Source organism: Eubalaena glacialis, chromosome 9 (genome assembly GCF_028564815.1).
Source record: "Eubalaena glacialis isolate mEubGla1 chromosome 9, mEubGla1.1.hap2.+ XY, whole genome shotgun sequence".
In the NCBI taxonomy this organism is placed as follows: Eukaryota; Metazoa; Chordata; class Mammalia; order Artiodactyla; family Balaenidae; genus Eubalaena; species Eubalaena glacialis.
Genome location: NC_083724.1, coordinates 71,362,051 through 71,385,699, shown reverse-complemented (window position 1 = coordinate 71,385,699; position 23,649 = coordinate 71,362,051). Strand labels below are relative to the sequence as shown.

The 23,649-nt window shown below is 41.4% G+C and overlaps 2 protein-coding genes across 2 annotated transcripts; both read left to right on the top strand.

Annotated features, from left to right (window-relative positions):
* The first annotated feature begins 8,133 nt into the window (after positions 1-8,133).
* On the top strand, positions 8,134-8,646 carry LOC133097203 (interferon alpha-13-like). The gene has a single exon (XM_061199101.1). It carries the CDS (start codon positions 8,134-8,136, stop codon positions 8,644-8,646), a length of 513 nt encoding a protein of 170 aa, XP_061055084.1.
* A 5,337-nt stretch (positions 8,647-13,983) lies between these two features.
* On the top strand, positions 13,984-14,553 carry LOC133097202 (interferon alpha-1-like). Its single transcript, XM_061199100.1, has one exon. It carries the CDS (start codon positions 13,984-13,986, stop codon positions 14,551-14,553), a length of 570 nt encoding a protein of 189 aa, XP_061055083.1.
* Positions 14,554-23,649: the final 9,096 nt, after the last annotated feature.

The window sequence follows — 23,649 nt, the reverse complement described above, 5'->3', positions numbered from 1 at the left end:
GTCCATGTGAAAGCTGGGCCATGGCACTTACCCACCAAGTGACAGTGTGAGACGTGGTGGAACAATGACTGTTTTGGTGGCAAAATTTGGGGTAATGACTCCGACAAGTTAACCTCCCTAAGTTTCATAGTCTGTGTCTGGGAGAGTCCCAGGATTGTTGTGATGATTGCCTGGGGCAATGTGTGTGAAAGAGCTGTAAAATGACACCGCTCTACACACATGGACCTTACTATTAGTGTCACTGAACCTCCGACCTCGAATTCTAGTTCCTGGGCATTAGTCTTGAAAGAATCTCTTCCCAGTGGAACAGTCTTCTCAGCATGTTCCATGCTCTCTTTGCTTCCGCTCTCGCTGGACACACCCAGGCTCCTATTTTTGGTTTGCAGAGCTCACCTGAAAGGCACTCATGTGACACCAGCCCCACCCTCTCTTCAGAAAGGTGATTCATATCTTCTGTCATCTCAGGCATCCCTCTTGCTGGCTGGCCCTGTGGAATTCCAGGGTCCTAGTCCAGCAAGAGGCTGACAGGAGGGAGTCCCACTGGGAACGGAATATGGAAGGAAGCCTTGGGGTAAGGCATCTTCTGAAAACAAAATGGTCTCTCTCAAAAACAGCAAAGTTCATTCTTCACAAGTAAATTCTTTCTTCTAAAAAAGAGTGTTTTCTTTTGTCTCTGCTGCATTTGGGGGAAGGATGCAGTAGTCCGGGAACCGGGTTTAGAGAAAAGAAGAGGTTCTCCAGTTCTGATTGAGAGCTGACTTTGAGTGTTTGAGGTGGAGGAAGGTTAGGGAGGGAGTCTGACAGTGGCCTTGCACACCCTCTACCATCTCAGCCGCCTTCATTTGTGTCAGGATGAATACAGCCCTTCACAAAGCAAATACAAAAGCATAGGAACTTGACAAATACTGAGGGGCTTTACAAACTGAGAAAATCCATTAAAGAACGAGTCTCAGGAACTGGACTTCCCAGTCCTTCCCCTTCTCCATCATGATACTGATCTGTAAACAGCCGTGGGTTGGAATGTTGGGGGTTACACAGGCACATAGATTCCCAAATGTCCCAATCAGCCTCTAGGAACAGAGACAAGAAACTTCACATATTCCCCAAAACAGCACTGGAATTTGGCATTCCTGAGGTCTCAAGTTCAGAGGGAAATGGAACAAACCAGAGGACCCCAAATATTTTGATGGAGAATAACTTTCATCTAACTCCAAGGCCTTCTTGCATCCTGATGAAAGCTGGGCAAAGCAGCTCAGCTCCCCAGTTCTCAATTTAGCCTGAATGAAAGTGTACAACTGAGGACTTTTCGCCTTTCCTTCCTCATGGGACAGGCTCTGGAGCAGCAGGGACGCAGAACTCCTGGCCATGTTTGTGGTTGAGCAAGCAGGGACGAGAGGAGGCCAAAGGGGAGGCAGAGCAGTATATGGTCTTAGCAAACCTGGGAGTGGAACAGCATAGTCGTATCAGGCTTAGGAAAGAGATCTCCCTCTGCATCAGGTACCGTACTCAGCTCACTCTCCAGCTACACTTCTTATTCCCACCCAGTATCCTGCACACTGTTAGGGACATCATTGGTCCTCAGAGTTGTTAATAAAAGTGATAAATGTAATAAGCTGAACATACTTGTGCCAGTAAAACTGTTTGAAAATGACAGTCTTGCTGCATCTTCTCTTGTGAGTGACTCTTGTCTTCTCAGGTGACCAGTAAATTTGTTAGCTCGGCATCTCCTTAGTCTTCCTTCAACTTCATGCATGATTTAGGGCAATTGTTTTCTTTTTCCTATAGTACAGTTTTCTCAGCTTTAGAATAGGGATAATGAGACTACTATATTCCATTCAACATACCATCGCATGTTATGTGCTCTATATAATGAGAATATAATAAGTCATAAAGTTATCTTAAGTGAGCAGATTATTTAAAGCACCAGAGACATATTAAACATAGCGATGATAGTTGTTATTGTGACAGGTATGCACAAAGGAGTAAAAGCCATTATTTCATGTCCACTCAAAAGATACATATTTTTTAAAGATTTTTTTTGATGTGGACCATTTTTAAAGTCTTTATTGAATTTGTTACAATATTGCTTCTGTGTTTTTTATGTTTTGGTTTTTTGGCCCTGAGGCATGTGGGATCTTAGCTCCCCAACGAGGGATCGAACGCACATCCCTTGCATTGGAAGGCGAAGTCTTAACCACTGGACTGCCAGGGAAGTCCCCAAAAGATATTGATATAATGCCATATTTGTGCCTTACTGAGCTCATAATTTTGTTATGCAAAAATTCTACCTCTGTGAATTAAAATAGGATCATCTTTTTAAGTATTGTGCAAAGCACACACACAAATTTTTAACTTCTACTAGCAAATGAAATATTCTCACGGATGTACCAAACACTAGATTACAAATACCTATGGCTCTCTAGTGGGCATCAAAACAAAATGCAATCAGTGCATTGGCACAGAGGTATTTATCAATATTAAGTAGAAAGTAATATATTAAGTTTAAATTTACATCATGCTGAAATTAAAAGCATTTTGATGCAAACAGATTGCAAATATTTATGCAACTTATCCATATAAAATGACATTTTGAAGAAGTGAATAAAACTCTCCAATGAAAAACCCTGATTATATATATAAAGCTGAATGCTTAATCTATTAAGCCTTAAGGGTCTTCTAAGACCCTTGCTTAAAACAAATGAGAGGAAAAAAATATTTTGAAAATTGAGATTAATTTCTTAAAACACTTACTAGGTCATAAGATATTGCCAATAAGCTACATCTTACTGAGGTTAGAGATCAATGTGAAGCAGCCTTGGCTGACATGTCCGAAGCATCAGATACTTGTTATTACACCCGCCATTTTAAAGTCTGACCTTCATCTGGTCTCTATGTCACCACCATCGTCTGCTTTTCTGTTCCTCCTCCTCTCCTTTCTTTGTTGACTCCACACTCTCATCTTAGGGAATTGGTGTTCCTCAAAGATCTATGCTAGTCCCACCCTTCATCCTCTCTGCACATATAGTCTCAACCTCCCAAATAGTTCCAAACGTCATCTCTATGACTGTTGACTTCCATATGCATGTCTTTACCCAGGTTCACATCTCCAAACAAATGTCATTAGCTCCAAACCCTCATATTTACCTGCTACCCTAGATGATCTCCATACATGGCCAAAACTGACCATCATGCAATTACCTGGCAAACTCCTGCAGACCCCTGGGATGCCAGCTTACCAACTGCTCTTGCAGAAGCTTTCCCTGATCCATGCAAGCCCACATACTCCCAAGAACCTGTACTTTCCCTGTCACAGCATTAGCATTCCTTCAATTGAACACCTAGTTACCCATATCTCCACCAGACTGCAAGCTTTGTGATAGCAGACAATGTGTCCACTATTTTCATTGTACCTGGCACCCACCACAGTGCCAACAATACAAGGGATATTTACACTTCTTTGTTGAAGTTTAAATTCCATGATTCTATAATATATTTCACAGTTTATTGATCATGCAACTGCTGAAACTGAATCAGCAACCATTAGACATGCTTTCTCCGAGAAAGAACAAGTAAAAGAGAACAGCTCCAGCTGCTATAACCTGTCATAATGCCTTGTGCATCTCCTTCACATCCTAGAAAGGGTTTCAAGCTAATTTTTTACTCTTTAAGGCCTGTCTTCTCTGACAGAGTGCTCCATTAAGAAAGTAATATCTTTGTTTTATCTACCAATATATTAAAAAACAGAAGCAAAATCCAGAAAGCAGAGATACTTCAAAATATTTTAAGAACCAATGAAATGAATAAAACTATTTATGTTCCCTTTGGATTTTAAGGCAGATTAAAGGTTTAAGGACCCTCTGGTTTTCTTTAAGAGTATGAGTTAAACCTAACACTTAGAATATACCTTTTGCACCCCCAAAGCAAAGGAAAATAAGACACAAAGCTGACCATATCATAATATGAAGAATAAATTTGGTAAATATAACAATCAACATAGAGAAATAAATTCTAATTATTACAAATTAAAAATAAATTTTCTGTCTATTCAAAAGTATTGTTTCCACAATGTGCTGAGATGACTCAATGCATTTACAACTGAATCAGAAGAAAAGTCATTGAACTGAGCGAATATTGACGCGCTTGAGGCCACCTCTAAGCAGAGAAGACTCCATTGTAGAAGACTGCGTCCAGGTCTCCTTTTCCCACTCTTGGGTTCTCTGAGGTTGAACATACAGGGAAAGCACACTCTGATTTTCACGCCTTAACTTCCACTCTCATATTGTCCTGGGCACAGCAGCTATGGACTTTCTTTTCAGATCGAGCCTGGTCCTTTGGAAGGAGTTCTTCAAAGTCAGGCTGGAGTCCTCATTGACCAGGAGGGTCTTTTCCTCCCCATCTCCTGCACCAAACTAGTCTCCAGATCTTCCCACTGTTGATCAAGCCCAGTGAGGAATTTCAGCTGTTTGTGCTGAAGACGAAGGAGAAGTGCTGTATCGTCTCATGGAGAATGAGGCGGCCTGAGCGTTTTGGAACTGGCTGTCAGCCAGCTGGTGCTGATGGAACCTGAAAACCTTCTTGTCCTTCAGGCAGGAAAACAAAGAAGATTCTCCCTGTTAGGGGCAGGACTGTGAGGGTCTCCTGCTTTGGCAGGCCATGGTTCGGGGCCGGTCACAGCTAAGGGTGCAGACAGGGCTGGAGAACATCATCCTGGGTGTCATCAGTGAGGAGGGTGGCAGGCCCCGGTGAGCCTGGTGATGCAGGTGTCTGGCTGTGGGAGCCTGTATCCAGCTGCTCTGAGTACCTGCCTGCAAATGAGATTCTTAAATAGGCCAGGATTGTCATTTCTCTACTTATCCCAGTGTTGTTTCCATGTTTTTGCAATTTGTCTTCCATTTATGGGCAACATAGAATGTCGCAACTTCAATTCTTCTTTTATTACACTGGAAATTAAACACACTCCTGGAACATGAAAGAGTGTCAATCCAATAGGATGTATTCATCTAAATGAGACCCAAGGTTGAAATAAAAACCTGAGTCTCAATATATCTCTTTTTCAATTCTGATGAGAATACTTAGAGGTTTGACCCTGTACTCTATTTTGCCACTTCTTAAATTGCACCAAAATACAACTAGCCTCACCTCTCTGCATTTTCCTCTAAAGGGACTGATACATTAGATTTAAATTCTTCCACATTTCTTTACAGGATCATAGCTCACATTTTCTGACAGTTTACAGATAATGCTGACATAAAAATGAACAGCAAGGGTAAATTCATGCAGTTCTCTTTTTTCTGTCACCAGAATTGTTCTGACTGCACATATATGTGACAACGCGCTTGGCAATGTGGATTCCAGGAAAGTAAGGCAGGGATGGTGACTGCCCTCCAGGGAGCAGGGAGGACAGACTTCAGAGGCAGGATTAGGATGAAGGCAGCACCGCGTGCTCAGTGCAGCTGAGGGCCAGTGCTCAGAGCTGATGAAGCGGAGAGCCTGGGAGCAGCGGAAGGCTCCACTCTGACAAAAATCTGGGGCTCCTGAATTTAAATGACATCAGAATTTCATTTCCTCTTTTAAAAAATGGAGACAACTTTAGTTGTGGTCACACAAGACATTGCCTAGATCAAATAAAATAAAGTTTGCAAAGTAAAGGCTGAGAATTTGAACAGAGTGAATGATAGCAGCCTTTTGTATTAATATAACAAACGGTAACCTGTATAGTCCACCCTCAGCCCAGCCAAGAGAAGCTCTGACTACAGGTTCCTGAACACTCAGGGGTCTGCATGTTGAGGCCCCCAAATGCAAACTCTAGGAGAGGGATTGCCTGTCGGCCTGCGAAGGAGTAAAGACCTAGTCTCTACCCTTAGAGCAGGGCCCGGTACATACATTAAAGAGAAATCCTTCCACATCTGAAGCTCTTTGCAGCATCTAAGAAAGTGTTTTGACCTCCTCCCCACAAAAAAAAAAAAAAAAAAGGCTGCTCTGTGACTAGTATAAATGAGATAAATAATCCTTTTCCTCACCTTATTTTGTTTCAGACCACCTCTGGTGTTAATTTTTAAGACAGATTAAATTATACTTTAAAAACAAACACATAACCTCAGAGAAAAAGAGATCAGATTTGTGGTTACTGTAGCCAAGGGGGTGTGAGTTGAGAAAATCAGATGAAGGCAGTCAAAAGGGTTTTTTCATCCTTAAAGAAAAGACATTAAAATAATGTTGTAGAGACGAGGAAAATGGTTAGAAATATATATATGGGGGAGAGAGTGATGAGAAGCAAAGCATTCCTAGATTTTCAGCCATGGAACAGCACAATACTCTAATTCAAAAGCTATTTCCTGGCTTAGCATTAGGGCAATGTTAAGCTAGTACTTCTCTTAAGCACGAATGGTAAGAAGACACCAAATCTAAGTCATCAAGATAAAGGATGTTTTAATGCAATATTTTAAAATGAAAATTAATACCAAAATATGCACGAGGAACGAAATATAAAAATTTTAAGTAAAGAAATGAAGTTGACCTCCATTTGCATGGCCCTGACAGTCTTACAAAGTAAGCCTTCATGATGTAAATGACATTTGGGCAAATTCCACTTAGTGTATAAAATTCTTACTAAAGAAAAATGAAAAAGTCTGACCTGCTAAACGTCCTCAGTTGCTTGTACACACCAACTCTTCTTTCTAACCATATAGTCAAGGTGAGGTCCTGGGAAAGACATTTCAGGAACATGAGTTAAAAATCAGTTAAGACTATCACGGGGTCATTAGAAATTGTCAAACATGGTAATTCCCTCAATTAAAAACAAGTGAAAAAGTAATCTTGAAAACATTAATGAGTTGGCTTCCATTAAAGGTAGAAAAGTAAAACTGCATTAAATACTTGGGATTTCCCTGGTGGCGCAGTGGTTAAGAATCCACCTGCCTACGCAGGGGACACGGGTTCGATCCCTGGTCTGGGAAGATCCCACATGCCGTGGAGCAACGAAGTCCATGTGCTGCTACTACTGAGCCTGTGCTCTGGAGCCCGCGAGCCACAACTACTGAGCCTGCGGGCCCAAAGCCCCCGCTCCTCAACAAGAGAAGCCACCACAATGAGAAGCCCGCCCACCGCAACGAAGACTGAACCCAGCCTAAAATAAATAAACCCAGCCTAAAATAAATAAACAAATAATTAATTATATTAAATACTTTAGTATAAAGACAATAGTTTAAATAAAGTTTAATAAAATGCTGTATTTGAATATGAAAATATATTTTAATATTCTATGCTTAATACTGAAAATATTTTAACATAAGTTTATTATAAAAATATGAAACATTTAAAGTATTTAATTTAAATATGATATGAATTAAGTTAAATATAAAATTAATTTTAAAATATAAAAAATAAAATGCTGTGAGTTTTTTAATATTCCTACTTTTCAGATATTCAGTACTTTCTCCCTCACTTTAACGCTGTATCCTTGAAAGACACCATGAAGTCCAGAGCATCTACAGGGGCGCTCAGCTCCCGCGTCCTCGGCCCCGGTGGTGGCCGCGCTCCGACTCACCCCCAGGGCGTCCCCAACATCGTCCTGTCGTCCCATCGCCGCCGCCGCGTTCCCTTTTCTCTGAGCCTTCGCTGCCTCGCGCCAGAAACGAGCCCGAAGCTGTAAAATCGGCTCCCCTTTCTCTGAGGCTGGGAATCGCTCTGATTCCCCACCTCAGACCGCTCAGAAAAAGGCTTCTTTCCCCAAAATTGCCTCGCTCAAGTTTCTGTGAGAAAATAAAGCGCAAAACTCAGGGGAAGCCCCGAAAATGCAAGGTTCCGGTTCCCAACCAGACAAAAATGTCGCTGGCCGGGCCGCGACAAGGCTTCCTCTTCAACACTCAGCACCGAGAAAACGAAGGTGTTTCGCGCACTATGCTGACTATTAAAGCAGCCTCAGTGTCTACGTTTCGCCCTGTCTCTCGAGCTGCAGGACACAGCCGCAGACTGCAAACTCGGTAGTCGGCGTTTCCCAAACAAACCCTGCGCCCTCTACCGGCCGCCTAGGGAAGGACGCTGTCCACAGTTCCAGGGAAGGAAGCGTCCCACTAATTGTTTGGCGGTGCCCGCGCGCCCCCTGGCGGCCATCTAGTGAATCACTCATTCTCAATGGCCCAGATCTATTTGCTAGTGGCAGGAGTGATGCTCTGCTCCATCCCTGCTTGCTCTCTTGGCTGGAACTTGCCTAGAAGCCATAGCCAGGAAAACAAGGAAGTCTTCCAACATTTGGAACAGATGCAAAGGATCCCCTCGCAGTGGTGCCTAAAGGACAGAACCGACTTCAAATTTCCTTGGAAAAGAGAGAATATCACCCCAATCCAGATGACTCAAGGCACCTGTCACCACCATCTGATGCTCCAGCAGATCTTCAACCTCTTCGCCACGGAGGACAGCCGTGCTGCCTGGAACAACACCCTCCTCGATAAACTTCTCTCTAGCCTTCATCTGAGGCTGCACCGACTGGAGCAGCTGAAAAAAGACAATCTAGATTGTCGAGATTTGGGACTTGCTGCCCGGGAGTATTTCCACGGAATCCATGTCTACCTGAAGGCAAAGGAATACAGCCCCTGTGCCTGGGAGGTTGTCAGAGTGGAAATTGAAAGGTGCCTTTCCCTTATGTGAGAATCCTCAAAGAAATGTCAACAAATACAGAATATTTTTTACACTCGTGACACTTTTCATTCAATTACATTAGTGTTCAAGTCCAAAGCAATCTCGACTTGTGTTTCCTCACAGGCTGAAAAATGTCTGAAATGAAAATCATGATTTTAAAAAAGGTTTTGACAGAAGAACACAATCTCTTTTCTTTTTTTAAAAAAATATTTAGTTAATTAAATTAATTTATTTATTTATGGCTGTGTTGGGTCTTCGTTTCTGTGCGAGGGCTTTCTCTCTAGTTGCGGCAAGTGGGGGCCACTCTTCATTGCGGTGCGCGGGCCTCTCATTATCGCGGCCTCTCCCGCTGCGGAGCACAGGCTCCAGATGCGCAGGCTCAGCAATTGTGGCTCACGGGCCTAGTTTCTCCGCGGCATGTGGGATTTTCCCAGACCAGGGCTCGAACCCGTGTCCCCTGCATTAGCAGGCAGATTCTCAACCACTGCGCCACCAGGGAAGTCCCAATCTCTTTTCTTGTATGAATAATTTTATAACGTAATTTAAAAGATCACTTTAAGTTTTGGGAGGGGTATTTGCTATTTTCAACACACGAAGTATAGAAAGGTTTTTTGGATAGTGTGGTGTTAAGAGATATTTGTCAGTTAACTTAATGCTGACTGCTGTAACAGGTAAACGGAATGCTGTCAGGAATTTGATCATAATAGAGTCTTATCTTTCCCTGGTATAAGGACACAAGGCAGGCATTCCTGATCAGATGGATGTTCTAAGTTGCTCTCCAAAGAGTGATTCGGGGACATGGGTACCCCCTGTTTTGTGGATTTTTCCATCATCAACAGGTGACTCCAAATTTTTCTGCAGTACTTGAGTCTATTCCTCTCAGTGGTAAAGGGAAAAAAGTCTGGTGCATCACATGGGAGGTTTTCAAGGGCCAAGACTATACAGGGCAAGAGCACTTCTCCTCACATTACATGGCCTGGATTTATCCTTGTGGAAATCTCACTGCAAAGACGTTGGGAAATTATTGGATGATTAATGGACGAGGAGACAAGTTCAGTGCATAAGACCACCTGTAAAGTCCTAATAGCTTTACACTATTTGTCCTAATGAAGTTCTGGGTGTGGGTGGAGAGGAACAACTAATGTTCTTGCTTGCACACACTTCATTAAAAAACAATCTGACCGGGCTTCCCTGGTGGCGCAGTGGTTGAGAGTCTGCCTGTTAATGCAGGGGACACGGGTTCGAGCCCTGGTCTGGGAGGATCCCACATGCTGCGGAGCAACTAGGCCCGTGAGCCGCAGCTACTTAGCCTGCGCGTCTGGAGCCTGTGCTGCGCAACAAGAGAGGCCGCGATAGTGAGAGGCCCGCGCACCGCGATGAAGAGTGGCCCCCGCTTGCCGCAACTGGAGAAAGCCCTCGCACAGAAACGAAGACCCAACACAGCCAAAAATAAATAAATTAATTAATTTAAAAAAAAAACAAACAAAAAAAACAATCTGACCCACAGAGAAAGAGAAATATCGTTTACATGTGGAATCTAAAAAAAATGATACAAATGAACTTATTTACAAAACAGAAATGGACTCACAGACTAACAGAACAAACTTATGGTTACCGGGGGGAAGGGTGTGTGGGAGGGATAGTTGGGGAGTTTGGGATTGACATAAACACACTGCTATATTTGGGATGGATGGCCAACAGGGACCTACTGTGTAGCACAGGGAACTCTGCTCAATATTATGTGGTAACCTAGATGGGAGAGGAGTTTGAGAATGAATGGATGCATGCATGCGTGTGGCTGAATCACTTTGCTGTACACCTGAGGCTAGCACTGCATTGTTAATCAGATATACTCCACTATGAAATAAAAAGTTAAAAAAAATCTCATCCTCTAGTTCTGCCTTAAAAGAAAGAAAACAGTCAAGTTTGGATGTTTATTCTCAGACTCAGTGGTATTATGATTTCATGTATTTTTATTGTTCATTTGCTGAAATAAAGAAAACTAAAAAACAACACACCCACAATCAGACCCAAATTCTTATTCCACAAGTTCAGCTTGGGGAAGATGACACGGATGTCACTCAGAGTTCACAGCATCATAGACTGTTTGAAAGAAGCATTCAAGTTGATGCCCAAAGGCATAGCCTACGAGGAAAATATCCACGAATGTAGACACAAGTTGTTTCCTTATTGCCTGAGGGAGACGAGAAAAGTATGATCAGGCAGCTCCTTGCAAGTACTTGAGGATGACTGAAGAAAAAGGGGAGAGCGACTCTCCCATTTGCGTCCAGGCCCGTGATTCTCATCCTGCTCTTCTAAGTATTGAAAATGCAAACTTGAAGAAGAAAATATTCCTGCAAATGATCTTTAAAAAAAATCTCACACAATATTCCATTATCACTTCCCTTGTAGAACCATGAAGAATTTACAAAGTCTCTGTAGATTATCGTCCTCTCATATCATATCTATCTAATATATGTTGGTATTGTTCCTTCTCCTATTACCATCATCACTGGTCCCTTCAGGAGTATGGATTGAGCTCTGGAAATGATAGGGACTGGACTAGCTGTCTAGGAAACGGGCTTGGGTAAGATGGTGTCTCTCGCTTTAGGTACTTTACAGACTCCTGGGAGGTATTCTGAGGACACAATAAGTCAGGTCATGTCTTACTATTTGGGCTTCTTCAACAAAAGAGCATAGACTGGGTAGTTTGTAAAGAGCAGAAATGTATTGCTCACAGTTCCAGAGTCTGGAAATCCAAGATCTGGTGTCAGCGTGGTCCAGTTCTGGTGAGAGCCTGCTTCAGGTCTCACACTGCAGAGTTCTCCTTGTATCATCACACAGCAGGAGAGGGAGGCATTTATCTCTGACCTCTTTGATAAGGGCACTAATTCCATTCGTGAGGCCTCCATCTTCACACCCTCATCAAGTCCTAAAGTGCCCACCACCTGATACCATCACTTTGGGGGTTAGGACTTCCAAACACGAATTTCGTGGGGACGGAAACATTCAGACCAGAAAGGGCATTGAAGGCTACATGTCTTGGCATCCAGAAGAGAGAATATATTCATGTAAATAAAGAAGAATGAGCAATTTATCAGGCCAAAAGAGCAGACCGAGGACTCAGAATCCAAACTCTTGATTTTCAACCTGCAGTAATGCTTTAATTATTATGTGTCAAAATTTGGAAATCAAACTGAAATGGACCCCATCGTCCCTTGGAAGGGAATGAAGACACAGGATGAAAATGATCGTTCATCAGTCTTTGTGAGGAGTCTCCAAAGAATCTCAGTATGTAGGTAGTCATTGCCACATCTGTAAAGATCCACCGAAGAGTAACGTGGTTAATTGTCTGGTTGCTGTGACCTGTGTGAATCAGGGAGAGTCTGAGTTCAGATACGTGGCTCTGTATGTGACACCAAGCTGGTTATTTTCTGTCATGACCTAGTAGAGGACAAATTAGCGACGAGGCCATCCTCCTGAGTTTAATAGAGTGCCGGGCAAAGGCTGAAAATTGTGCTGCTCTTACAACTTGAATCCCCAGGGCCATATGCACCTTAAAGGGAAGAGAATCCTAGTGGTTTTAACAACAAACTCAGTAGGCATGACTGATACCAGTAGGAATAGAGTGGAACTACTATCCACTGTCTATTATAATCATGGCAAATATGACCGTGATAAATGAAAATAGCTTGGTCATTCGTAACTGCCTTCCATTAGAAGGAAAACATCTGAGAAACTGCTTTGGTTAAAATGACTTGTGGCGTGATTACACTGGGCCTGGTGCCGAGGATACCACAGAGAATACGACAGAGCCCAGTTGCTACAGAGCTGATTTGCCAAAGATGGCCACATACCTATTATTTATTGAAAGATCGGAATTGGAGAGGGCTGAGGCCACAGAACATCCACTGCAAAATAAAAGAATTCATGATCAGAGTTGAAAGTTAATTCTTTCCATGATACCAATCAATATTTATCCAGTTCTCAATTAATTACAAAGATGGTTTTCTTTTGTTTGAAAAGAATAGGCTTGGATTGGAACCTTGGACAGTCCTTTGGGGAATCCGAAATTCAGTGCAAAAATACAGAGAAAGATTCAAATTGATGATGATTCCTAGATCATGCATTCTCATTGGGGAGCAGATTGCTCCCATGGGTGCAAACATTAGTTCTTAGGGGTGCGAACAAATCTTAGCTACTACAATGGTGGGTGGCACTCCAAAGCTCAACCGTATCCAGCAAAATCTCATTCCTTTGTATTCATTTTTCTCTTTGGGTTTTCTTGTGTATGAGATGAGAGGCATTGACATTGAGTGCATGGAAGATACACAATATGCAGGATCAGTGCTACAAGCTATTGTGGCTTGATGTTTCATTAGAGGACTTTCTCTCCATCATATGCTTGAACTCAAAGTCATAAGGTGAGAGGTGGCCTTTGCTTACTTATGAGCTGTCCTTGTCTGTCTTGTGGATTTTGCTTATGTTTGAGCCTCAGTGTGACGTGGGCATCGGGAATTAAGCACAAATAGGTTGTATTTTATTACTTAATTCTAAAAAAGTTACCTAGGAGATCAATAATTATGTCTAGTCCTAAAGAGAAAAAGTTGTTGACAATATCTAGATGAATATCTAGCAGCTAGTGAAGTTAGAAATCATTTTATGATATGAATCAAAACTAATAATTACCTAAAAATAAATGTTAAGAAAATCATTTAAATTTTCAATGGTTTTAGCAGTTTTGATAGATTTTTAAATATATCTATACATTGGTATTCTTATGAAGTATTTGTATAAATTTTTATTGAATATGTAATTTGATACATTCCTATTTATTAAGTAAATGTATTGCATTAAAAGTCATTCTGCACAATTAACCGAAATGTTAAATTAATTGCAGTAGCTTTTACAGTTAATCTTTAGCCTAAACTTTTTTTGTCATACTCACCCTTGCATCGAATAAAAAGAATAAACTTTTCACTTTCTTTTTCTATTTATAAAGTAAAGATATGCATGGAGTACATATCGATGGACACAGTATATCTGTGTATCAAACTTTCATAGGGGGGCCATATGGAAAAATAATATCTAAAAAGGCTCTGTGGGCAGGCGAAGGGGAGGCAAGGATGAAAAACAGTGGTTGAGAAACGCTGCCCTAACCTATCTGGAGAGTGCAAAATGAAAAGCAAAAACAGAAGTAGAAAGTAAGAGGGAACATTCAGAAAATGGAAACAAATTCATTCCCATTTAAGACCCAGGCCTGAAGGAAGGTCTTCAGAGAACCTAGAGAGCAGGGTTCACAGAGTCCCCACCTCAGCCAGGCCGGCAGCATCTACAAGGTCCCCGATGGCCCCAACCTTGTCCCTCCTCCTGGCCCTGGTGCTGCTCAGCTGCAACTCCACCTGCTCTCTGGGCTGCGACCTGCCTCAGACCCGCAGCCTGGCTAACACCAGGGCCCTGATGCTCCTGCAACAAATGAGAAGAATCTCCCCCTTCTCCTGCCTGAAGGACAGAAATGACTTTGGATTCCCCCAGGAGGCGTTTGGAGGCAACCAGTTCCAGAAGGCTCAAGCCATCGCTGTCGTCCATGAGACGATCCAGCAGACCTTCCAGCTCTTCAGCACGGAGGGCTCGGCTGCCGCTTGGGATGAGACCCTCCTGGACAAGTTCTGCACTGCACTTTATCAGCAGCTCACTGACCTGCAAGCCTGTCTGATGCAGGAGGCGGGGCTGGAAGGGACTCCCCTGCTGAAGGAGGACTCCATCCTGGCTGTGAGGAAATACTTCCACAGAATCACTGTCTATCTGCAAGAGAAGAAATACAGCCCTTGTGCCTGGGAGATTGTCAGAGCAGAAGTCATGAGATCCTTCTCTTCATCAACAAACTTGCAAGAAAGACTCAGGAGGAAGGAATGACACACACCTGCTTCAACACGGAAATGATTCTCACTGCCTAACAAGACCACACTTCCACCTGTGCTGCCATGTCAAAGACTTCATTTCTGCTCTCGTCATGCCCTGAATTGAATCAATCTGTCAAATGTTTTAAGGAATATTGAGCAACATCATGTTCAACTCCGCAGACACTAGTTCCTTACAGATGATTTATTTATCTATTTAAAAATTTATTTATTTAACTATTTTAAAGTTTTAACTTGTTTTTTGTTTGTATAATATTATGTGCACCTTTAAATTGTGGTTAAGAGAAAAAACACGTTCTTTGTATTTAGTCTATTTATTTTTTGCTTTGTGCTTTAAATAAATTTTCACCATAGAAAACTTTTTATATTTGTTTATTCTTAAAAAAGAAACACCGAGCCTGAATGTGCAACCTGATTAAAGAATGGTGCAGTTCATTTACATCATTATGTAAATGATATGATACGCTAGTTAGAGTCATTATGATACTCTAGTTAGAAGTAAATATAAACTTCATCTAAGCCAGGTTGTATGTTGCCCTCAGGATATAGTGGTGACCATAATGAATCCAATCCTGCTTTTTTGTCTCTTGATTTTTGTAGGGAAAGGAACCTAAAAACAATAATCAGTTAATTGAAAATTAAATATTAATTATGTTTAAACTAATACTAATATTAGAAATTAATATAAGTTAGGTTTAATGCTATAGTGAGAAAAAGGGCAAAAAATGAAATTCTCTCAGCTGAAGGTGGATCAAGCCATGTGAGGATATTAAAACAAAAGTCGTAGATGTTCTCTACCGTTCACTGGTAGGTATCTAACTGCAAATGTCCACTGGATATTGTACTTAGCAATTTACAAGTAATTCCATGAAGTGTAAAGCATGGGAACAGAAGAAGTGTTCAAATGGAAGAGAGAATACAATGAGAAAAGGACTTAAAGTTGAGTCCTATGACCTTAACCTTAAACAGGAGGGAAGAGAGCAGCAAAGGAAAGCGAAGTGGAATGGCCATATGTTAACAGGACGAGAGAGAGAACGGTGAGAAGACCATGTGTAAAAGGCTGAAACTGCTTAGAAGACTCAATGCATTCATTTAAATTGTAGACAGAAACTACCCCCTACTTGGGAAAAGAGACAGTATTGGCCGCCTCAGTGAGAGCATTTTTGGGAGAATTAATCAGCAAAAACCATTGTGGAGAGGGTGGAAGGATGAATAAGAGAAGATAATGACAATATATATAGAAAATAGGTTTGAGATATTTGCCATCTGAACTGGAGGAGAGACATAGGGTGGGACCTAGAGTAGAAGGTAGATCATTTTATTCTCTGCGTGGTTGTCCCTTTTTGAAACATTTTTGCCTCTGAAGAGATCACATAGATTTGATGTATTTACAACTCATATTCATGTTTAACATTTTATTTAGTTTAAATCATGACATATGTAATTACAAGGAAAATTTATCATCATCTTGATTAATGTTATGTTGATTTTCAATAAGCTGCTCTGTAGACTGAAGTCATCCACTACATGGGAAACAGAAGGAACTGACTTTAGTGAGAGCTGATTTGGTGGAATAAATCAGCCGGAACCATATTGGAGTCGGTGGAGGGTAATAAGAGAAGAGGGGAACTCCCACTGTCATTTTTTCACCTGGAGAGTCACTTTACTTCTTTCACTCTCATCATAGTCAGTTTTGCATTTGTTTTCCATTTACCTCAGTGCATCCAAAGCCAATGACAGCTTTCTAAGAAAGGTGAACAGAGAAAGAAAACAATGACATATTGAAAATTATGGAAAATAGTGGTATGGACCCCTTTATGTTTCCATTTTTACTTCTCTGTTTTGGTTCCTGTTTCAAAATGAGATAGAAAGTAATTCAGAAGCAGCAAGACAACTGTTGCCCAGAACAATACTGACTGAAAAAAGAACATATAAAATTAAGACTCTGAAATCAGCAGTGAAAAGAAGAAAACTTTTCTCTAGCATTATATGCCTTACATCTTCACCACCCTGCATCTTCACTGTGACATGGGAATGGTGAATCAAGAGGCTCAGTAAAAATGTACTGAATGATCTAATGATGCTTATTAATTGCTTTAATATAAGGTTCTGATGGGAGGTTAATAGAAGCTTCTGATGTGAAGTCTGATGGAAAAAAACGAGAATATTATTTGTTACTAATTATCTTGAGACGTTATTATGAACTCTGTGCTAATGATACAATGGTGCACAAGATGTAGACAAGATGTTACTTGTCACACAGGTCTAATAAATCCATTTTCAAGAAGACCAATCCAGAAGAACAAGGCAGCTTGGCTGACATGCAAAATAAAGAGGGCAGAAACAGAGCCCAGGACCAGAGGTGAAGTGCTGTTGTTAGCAAGAAAGCACTGTAGACATAAGTTTGAGTTTAACAAAAAGACTTTCGTCTTTGGAAAGATTTGAATCCACTTATACTGAAACATCTGAAGTTTCTTAAGGCAAATTCAATGTAAACTAAGAAAAACGAAAGAATGATATAAATTATTGATGTCTTCTAGTCTAGAGCATACGTGAAGGAAAAAAAAGATAAAAAGTGTACAGGAACATTCCAAAAATGATAACTACTGAGTTCTGAATTTGAGAGACTTATATAGAAAGCCCTTCAGAGAAACTCACACAGACACACACCTCATTCAGGCTGCTAGCATCCCCAAGGTTTCTAATGCCCACTACCTGTGATGCCCTCCTGGTTGTTAGCTGCATCAGCATCTGACCCCTGGGCTGGGTTGGGATCTGCCTCAGAGCCATGGACTGGTTCACAGGAAGACCTGATGCTCCTGAGTCAAATGAGAAGGATTTCCCTGTTATTCCGACTGAAGGACATCTCCTCTGGGAGATGGCAGATGGTGGCAAGTTTCACAAGATGTCCCAGCTAATCTTCAACCTCTTCCACACACAGCGCTCCTGAAACACAACCCTCCTGCACAAACTCCCACTGGACTCTATCGGCAGCTGGAAGACCTGGACACCAGTTTGGTACAGGTGATGGGGGAGGAAGACTGTCTTGGAAATGGAGACCCCTACACTGGCCATGAACAATTTACTTCCAGGGAATCCCTCTCAATCTGAAGAGGAGAAATAGAGGAACTCTGACTCTGGGAAGTTGTCAGAGTAGAAATCATGAGATCGTTCTTTTCATCAAAAATTTGAAAGAAGGGCTTCCCTGGTGTCGCAATGGTTAAGAATCCGCCTGCCAATGCAGGGGACACGGGTTCGAGCCCCGGTCCGGGAAGACCCCACATGCCGCGGATCAACTAAGCCCATGCGCCACAACTACTGAGCCTGCGCTCTAGAGCCCGCCAGCCACAACCACTGAGCCCACATGCCACAACTACTGAAGCACGTGTGCCTAGAGCCTGTGTTCTGCAACAAGCCGCCACAATGAGAAGCCCGCGCACCGCAACAAAGAGTAGCTCCCGCTCACCACAACTAGAGAAAGCCCGCGCGCAGCAACCAAGAACCAATGCAGCCAAAAATAAAAATAAATAAATAAGTAAATATATTTATAAAAAAAAAATTGAAAGAAAATAAGTAAGGAAAGGGACCTGGAAATGATTCTCTGTACCTTATACACTAAGTCATGTACCCATATGTTCAGTCCTTTTCAGGACTCTTATTTCTGTTTTAGTCATGAAATGCATTGAGTTAAATTGTTCAAAATTACTGTTAAAATGTATGTCTCTATGGGCATTACTCTTAAAGGGAGAGCTATACTGATGTTGTGAATGTATTCACATATTGGGGGAACTTTCGGTTTCTGGTTCAACATGTAACCCACCTGGAAGTCATCATTCTTGACCTCACAACAACAAAATGCAGAATGTATTGAAAAACAACAACTCTTCTTAAATCCATCAAAAATTGAGGTCACAGGGCAAACCACTCCCTGATAGCCTGAGAGAAAGGAAGATTCAGAGAATCCCTGGTTACCTGGGGCAGAAGGCTGCAGGTGGAACGAGTTTTGGTAGGAACACTTAAACTGTAATTGAAGAATTGCTGGAGGATCCTAGTGGATGAGCTTGAGAGTTCAAAACTCCAGGGGTCCAGAATTAGTGGAGCCCCACACTTTTGTGAGTTTTACCTGTAGGAATCCCACCAGGTTCTCACTGTGAAAATCAGAGAAATATCTCCTGTTTTTTTCTAGCAGAAGGAAAGAAAAGTAGTCATCTTGAAATACTCTGAGTAGTGTATTCTCTTTAACAAAGGTCTGCCCTCAAGGGAAACTATTTTACCAGAGCCTAACCCACCTGGGGGAAGGGAAATACCTTTAACTCCAAATCCCTCTAACTTCCTTGCCTCACCAAATTGGGTGGTAAAAATCTGAGAAACACTTGTGAAGGTCACAGCCCAGGGGCACAGACTCACCAAAAACTGATACATAATCATAGGATTATAGAGCGCTCCCCCTCCCGCATACTTACCATCACATCAACAGGGTTCCTGTATAACAGGGGATTACAACAGAAGAGAACTGCAGGGTCAGACTTTAAGAAGAAGCCTCTAGGGAAACCCAAAGACAACAGGGGAGAGAAAAGCATGGACACAAGAGGATATTTTAGCCTCTAACACCTACAGCTATGGCAAACCATAAACATGGTCCAAATCCTAGCAAGGTAAGTGTAAATCCTCACCCTAAAGGCCAATGTACTTCAGTTCATTTTACCCAGTACATCATGTTCAACTTTCAACAGAAACGTGCAAGTCATACTAAAAGATGAGAAACACAGTTGGAAGAGATAGAGCAAGCATTAGAACTAGAGCCAGTAATAATAGAGATTTTGGAATTTTCAGACCAGGAGTTTAAAATAACAGTAATTAATGTGCTAAGGTCTGGAATGTATTCAGATATTCATTCATCTACTTTATCTCAGTAATACTATGTGTGGTATTTAAAATTGTTTTGTTCATATAATATCGTGTTCAACTTTATAATATATTCAATAATAACAAAATATGTTCACCTTTATCTGTTTTTAAAAAATATGTATTTATTTATTTTGTCTGTGCTGGGTCTTAGTTGCGGCACGCAGGATCTTCATTTCTGCATGCGGGAAACTTTGTTGCAGCATGCGGACTTCTTAGTTGCAGCATGTGCACTCTTAGTTGCAGCATGCACGTGGGATCTAGTTCCCTGACCAGGGATGGAACATGGGCCTCCTGCACTGGGAGTGTGGAGTCTTACCCACTGGACCACCGGGGAAGTCCCTGTTCACCTTTATCTTATATCAAATTATTTTTTGTTTAATTTATGAAATAATTCCTCAGAAGACATCTTGGATGTCTATTCTTGCAAAAAGAAATAGCTAAATTTGCAACCCATATTGAAAAATGGATGATGAATTCAAGCCACTCATTCATTTTTTTTTTCCAATTGGTTATATTTTAAAACGGCATATTTCTCTGTCAGATTTGGTGATAGTTCTGAGAATACAGAGGTTAAAAAAAAGCAAATACAAAGCCTTGGAACTTTCTTGGAGCTTTCAGTCTGGAAAAGAAAGATATAGAAACAGTAATCACACTTAATGAATTTCAATTATGTTTCATGTTACAATGAGAAATAGAGGACAAGGGATTCTCTCACCAGAAGCTTGAGTGAGGACTGTCAAGAAGGGGAAAAGCAGATGTAGACTATAAAGTGTCTGACAAACATCTAAAAACAGTTCCCATTCATAGATGCATATGTGGTTCTGGAATCTGCAACAGTGTACATCTTGGAGATATTACTGTGCAAATCAGGGTATGGTAACGTATGTCATGTCGTTCCTTAAGAGAAGGGTCTAGAATGAGATGACCTGATGCTTATGAGGGAGGACCTTCAACTTTTAAGGCTGAGAAAGAGAAGGGGAGCCTGCAAAGGGCACAGAGATGGAGTGGCTAATGCAGTTAGGAGTGAACCAGGGAAAAAGGATCTTCAGAAAGCATTGAAGAAGAAAGCAAAGGTTTTGAGAACCGCACAAGATGAAACTTAATTATTTATAATATATGATAAAGGATTCTTCCAGGACATCAGTGAGATCCTGAGGAAACCACCTAACTTCCCTGAACCTCAGTTTCCTCAAAAATAAAGTAAGGTAAAAGTATTCTTACAGTTGTTATTGTGAGTATTAAATGAACTACAAAATTTGAAAGCACTTAGCAGAATATCTTGCACTTAGGGAGGACTTAACACAGCACACATAGGTCCCTCGCAGCATGACTGGAGAAGGGGCACAGGGATCCATGGTCCCCTGGAGCTGTGACAGGCGATCTCAGTGCAGCGCCAGCTTGAAACAGCTGGATCCTGTGAGTACAGGGAGTGAGGGTGTGAAGGTAGCCACGACTCTACCCTCTTCAGCTGCCAAGGAATGCAGGTCCAGACTGTCCAGCCTCTCAGAGAAACACAGTAAATAGAGGGAACCCTGCCCAACACTGAACTGGTAGAGAATCCAGGAGCTCATCTGTGCCTCTATTTGGACACTTCCATGTGCTGATTGCACTAGGAGGAGCTTACCTTGTTCAGGATCTCATTTGCTCAAAAAGCCCAAAGTACAGAAAACATGGAGTGGAAAGTCAGCAGCAGAGATGTTTAAAGCATTCACTGGAACAGCAGCAGGTCCTCAGGACATGGAACAATACAGATGAGCCGCGCTGAGGCAAGTATTTCTCCTTTTCAGAGAATGAAAAGATGAAGTGGATGCTGAGAGCACAGGGTTATCGCAAAAATGCCTGGCCACTAGCAGTGTCCCCAGCATGGGTGACGCTGATACCACAGCAGCCTGTGGAGTCTTGGAAGGGACAAAGGTTACTCATGGCCAGCTGCAAACTTATTTCCTCCTTAGGACCCAGCAAGTTATCACAGAGCAGGGAAAGATATTCCTGGGGACAATGCAATCCAAGGACCTCTTGAAATGAATCCTGATATAGTGTCTTTGAAAAACAACAAAAAAAATAAAATAAAAAAATACTTAAATAGAAGGGACAGAGGCAGGGATTTTAATACATTCAGCAACCAGTGGGGTACAGGCTTCCCAGCAGGATGTACATCAATAATGTGCATACTTACTACAATTTCTAAAAGAAACAAAGATTTTTGTGAAAAATTATTTAACTTAGGCATTTTGCAAAGAGGACATTCATGAATCAACTATCTTTCTTCTCCTTCCAGTTGGTGCAAACTGCATTGAGTAGGTACATTTAAAGATTTGGAAACATTCCTGAGAATTAGGGTCCAAAAAATAAGCAAATAACACTCCTATATTACTGTTAAAATTTCATTTTATTAATTAATGCTGTTTTTAATAATATTTTTATTCCTACCCTACAGTTTTGTTTTATGATTTTTAATAGGTTGAGGCTAGAAAAATAAATAAAAACAAATATACAAGGCAGTGTAGCTGACTTTGGAGATCAAGCCAGACTCTCCCTGCTAAGGAGCCCTTTAAAAACATTCGCTGCTTCTGTCTAGGAAGGGCATATGCTCTTCCGTGTTAGTCATACATAAGGTCTCCTCAGTACCCACATCTGAACCAATGGCTGGAACAATAAAGAGAAGAGCTTCTTCACTGGATTCTATCAGTAGACAACAGGATGTCCCATCTGGGCTGGAGGCGAGAAATGGATGTGTCTTCATTGAGAATGAGAACAGGAGGCTGACCTGAAGTGGTCTCCTGGGAAGAGTAAGGTCCTAATGGAGAAAAGTCAGAGCTCATATGGCTGGAGATTCTTAGGTGCTTTTTCTTGGTTCTTAAAGTCACAAGAAAACTCAAAAGTTAATCACTCATAAAATCTTAGACTTCTTTTTTCAATTGGCAAAAAAATCTACTCCCTTCCAACCATTTAATAGGGATTTTGTGTATTTTTCCTCAGAATTTAGAAGTCCTCTTAGTTGACTCAGACCACACCCTATGTTGCCCTACAAAACAACAGACAGCAATCCTTTGGCATCTGAAGTGGAATCAAGGATCCTTTGTCATCTTACTCTCCTCCCTCTACTGATTTCATGCAATGGCCTCTCGTTGGTCCCTAAATTCCACCTCCATTTCTATCCTTCCCTTTCTTTACTGGGTTCTTCCAGACAAGTCATTATAAAGACTCTCCCTAAGGTTTGCCCTTGGATCTTTGGTACATTTGAAAGCGTTCATCCGTCCAGATTGACATTTCATCCCACATAAGTGAATGGAATCCAAATAGGGTTATTGAGAAGATTGAGTTAATATTTTAAGAAACTTAGAAAGTGACTAGTCCATAATTATGCAATACAATTCACTTATTATTTTTTAATATCATGATCACTGTATCTAGATTAAGATCAGGAACTTTTGGAATCATCTAATTCCCTTCTTTTAATTCTAGTTTTCTCAAAACACTCTTCTCATTGCCTGAGTGGATTTATCACCTAGACAGATGCTCAGCAAGATCGCGATCTCCACGATCCTGCCAGAGACGGTTAGTGTTCTCACAACTGGGGTTCCAGTTGTCAGTCTCTTGTGAGTGTGACTTCTTCCCTCTCTCCTCAGAACTGATCACATGTGGATTAAATGAAAGAAAAATCAGGCGGCTGGTCTTGCCAAGCTGAAGGCAGTCAATTGACCCAAGACTTGGTCTTCTTTGAGCTTCTGGAAGAAGTAGCCATGTTCCTGCTTATTATTCATATTGACCTCATCCTTCCCCTCTGCCATAGCCTCATCCCCCGCTGTGCTGCACTGAAGTTTCCTAAGTTAGAATACGCCATTGTATCAGCAGAAAATCACTTTCCTCCTTTCACTATTGTGACAATCAGACTTACATTTGTTTTCTTTTTGTCCACAAAGCAACTCTCAAATTTTACTTTCTAGAGAAAGTTGCAATGAGAAACAAAATATCTGAAGTTTGAAAATGATAGAGACCGGAGCCCCTTTGCCTTTCTTTACTTTCCTTTATTGTTCTTACCTCATCATGAATTAGAACTAACTAAATGCAGGAGCAGCAAGACAAATCTTGTCCAATTAGCCACTAATGGAAAAGAAGTTACAAAATTTTAAATGAAAAATTACACACAGATAAAGGAAGGAAGGTTATTTCTCCCCGACAT

Bases quoted from the DNA above. Each gene is read 5' to 3' on its own strand.
- LOC133097202 (XM_061199100.1), top strand. From the start codon at position 13,984: ATGGCCCCAACCTTGTCCCTCCTCCTGGCCCTGGTGCTGCTCAGCTGC.
- LOC133097203 (XM_061199101.1), top strand. From the start codon at position 8,134: ATGGCCCAGATCTATTTGCTAGTGGCAGGAGTGATGCTCTGCTCCATC.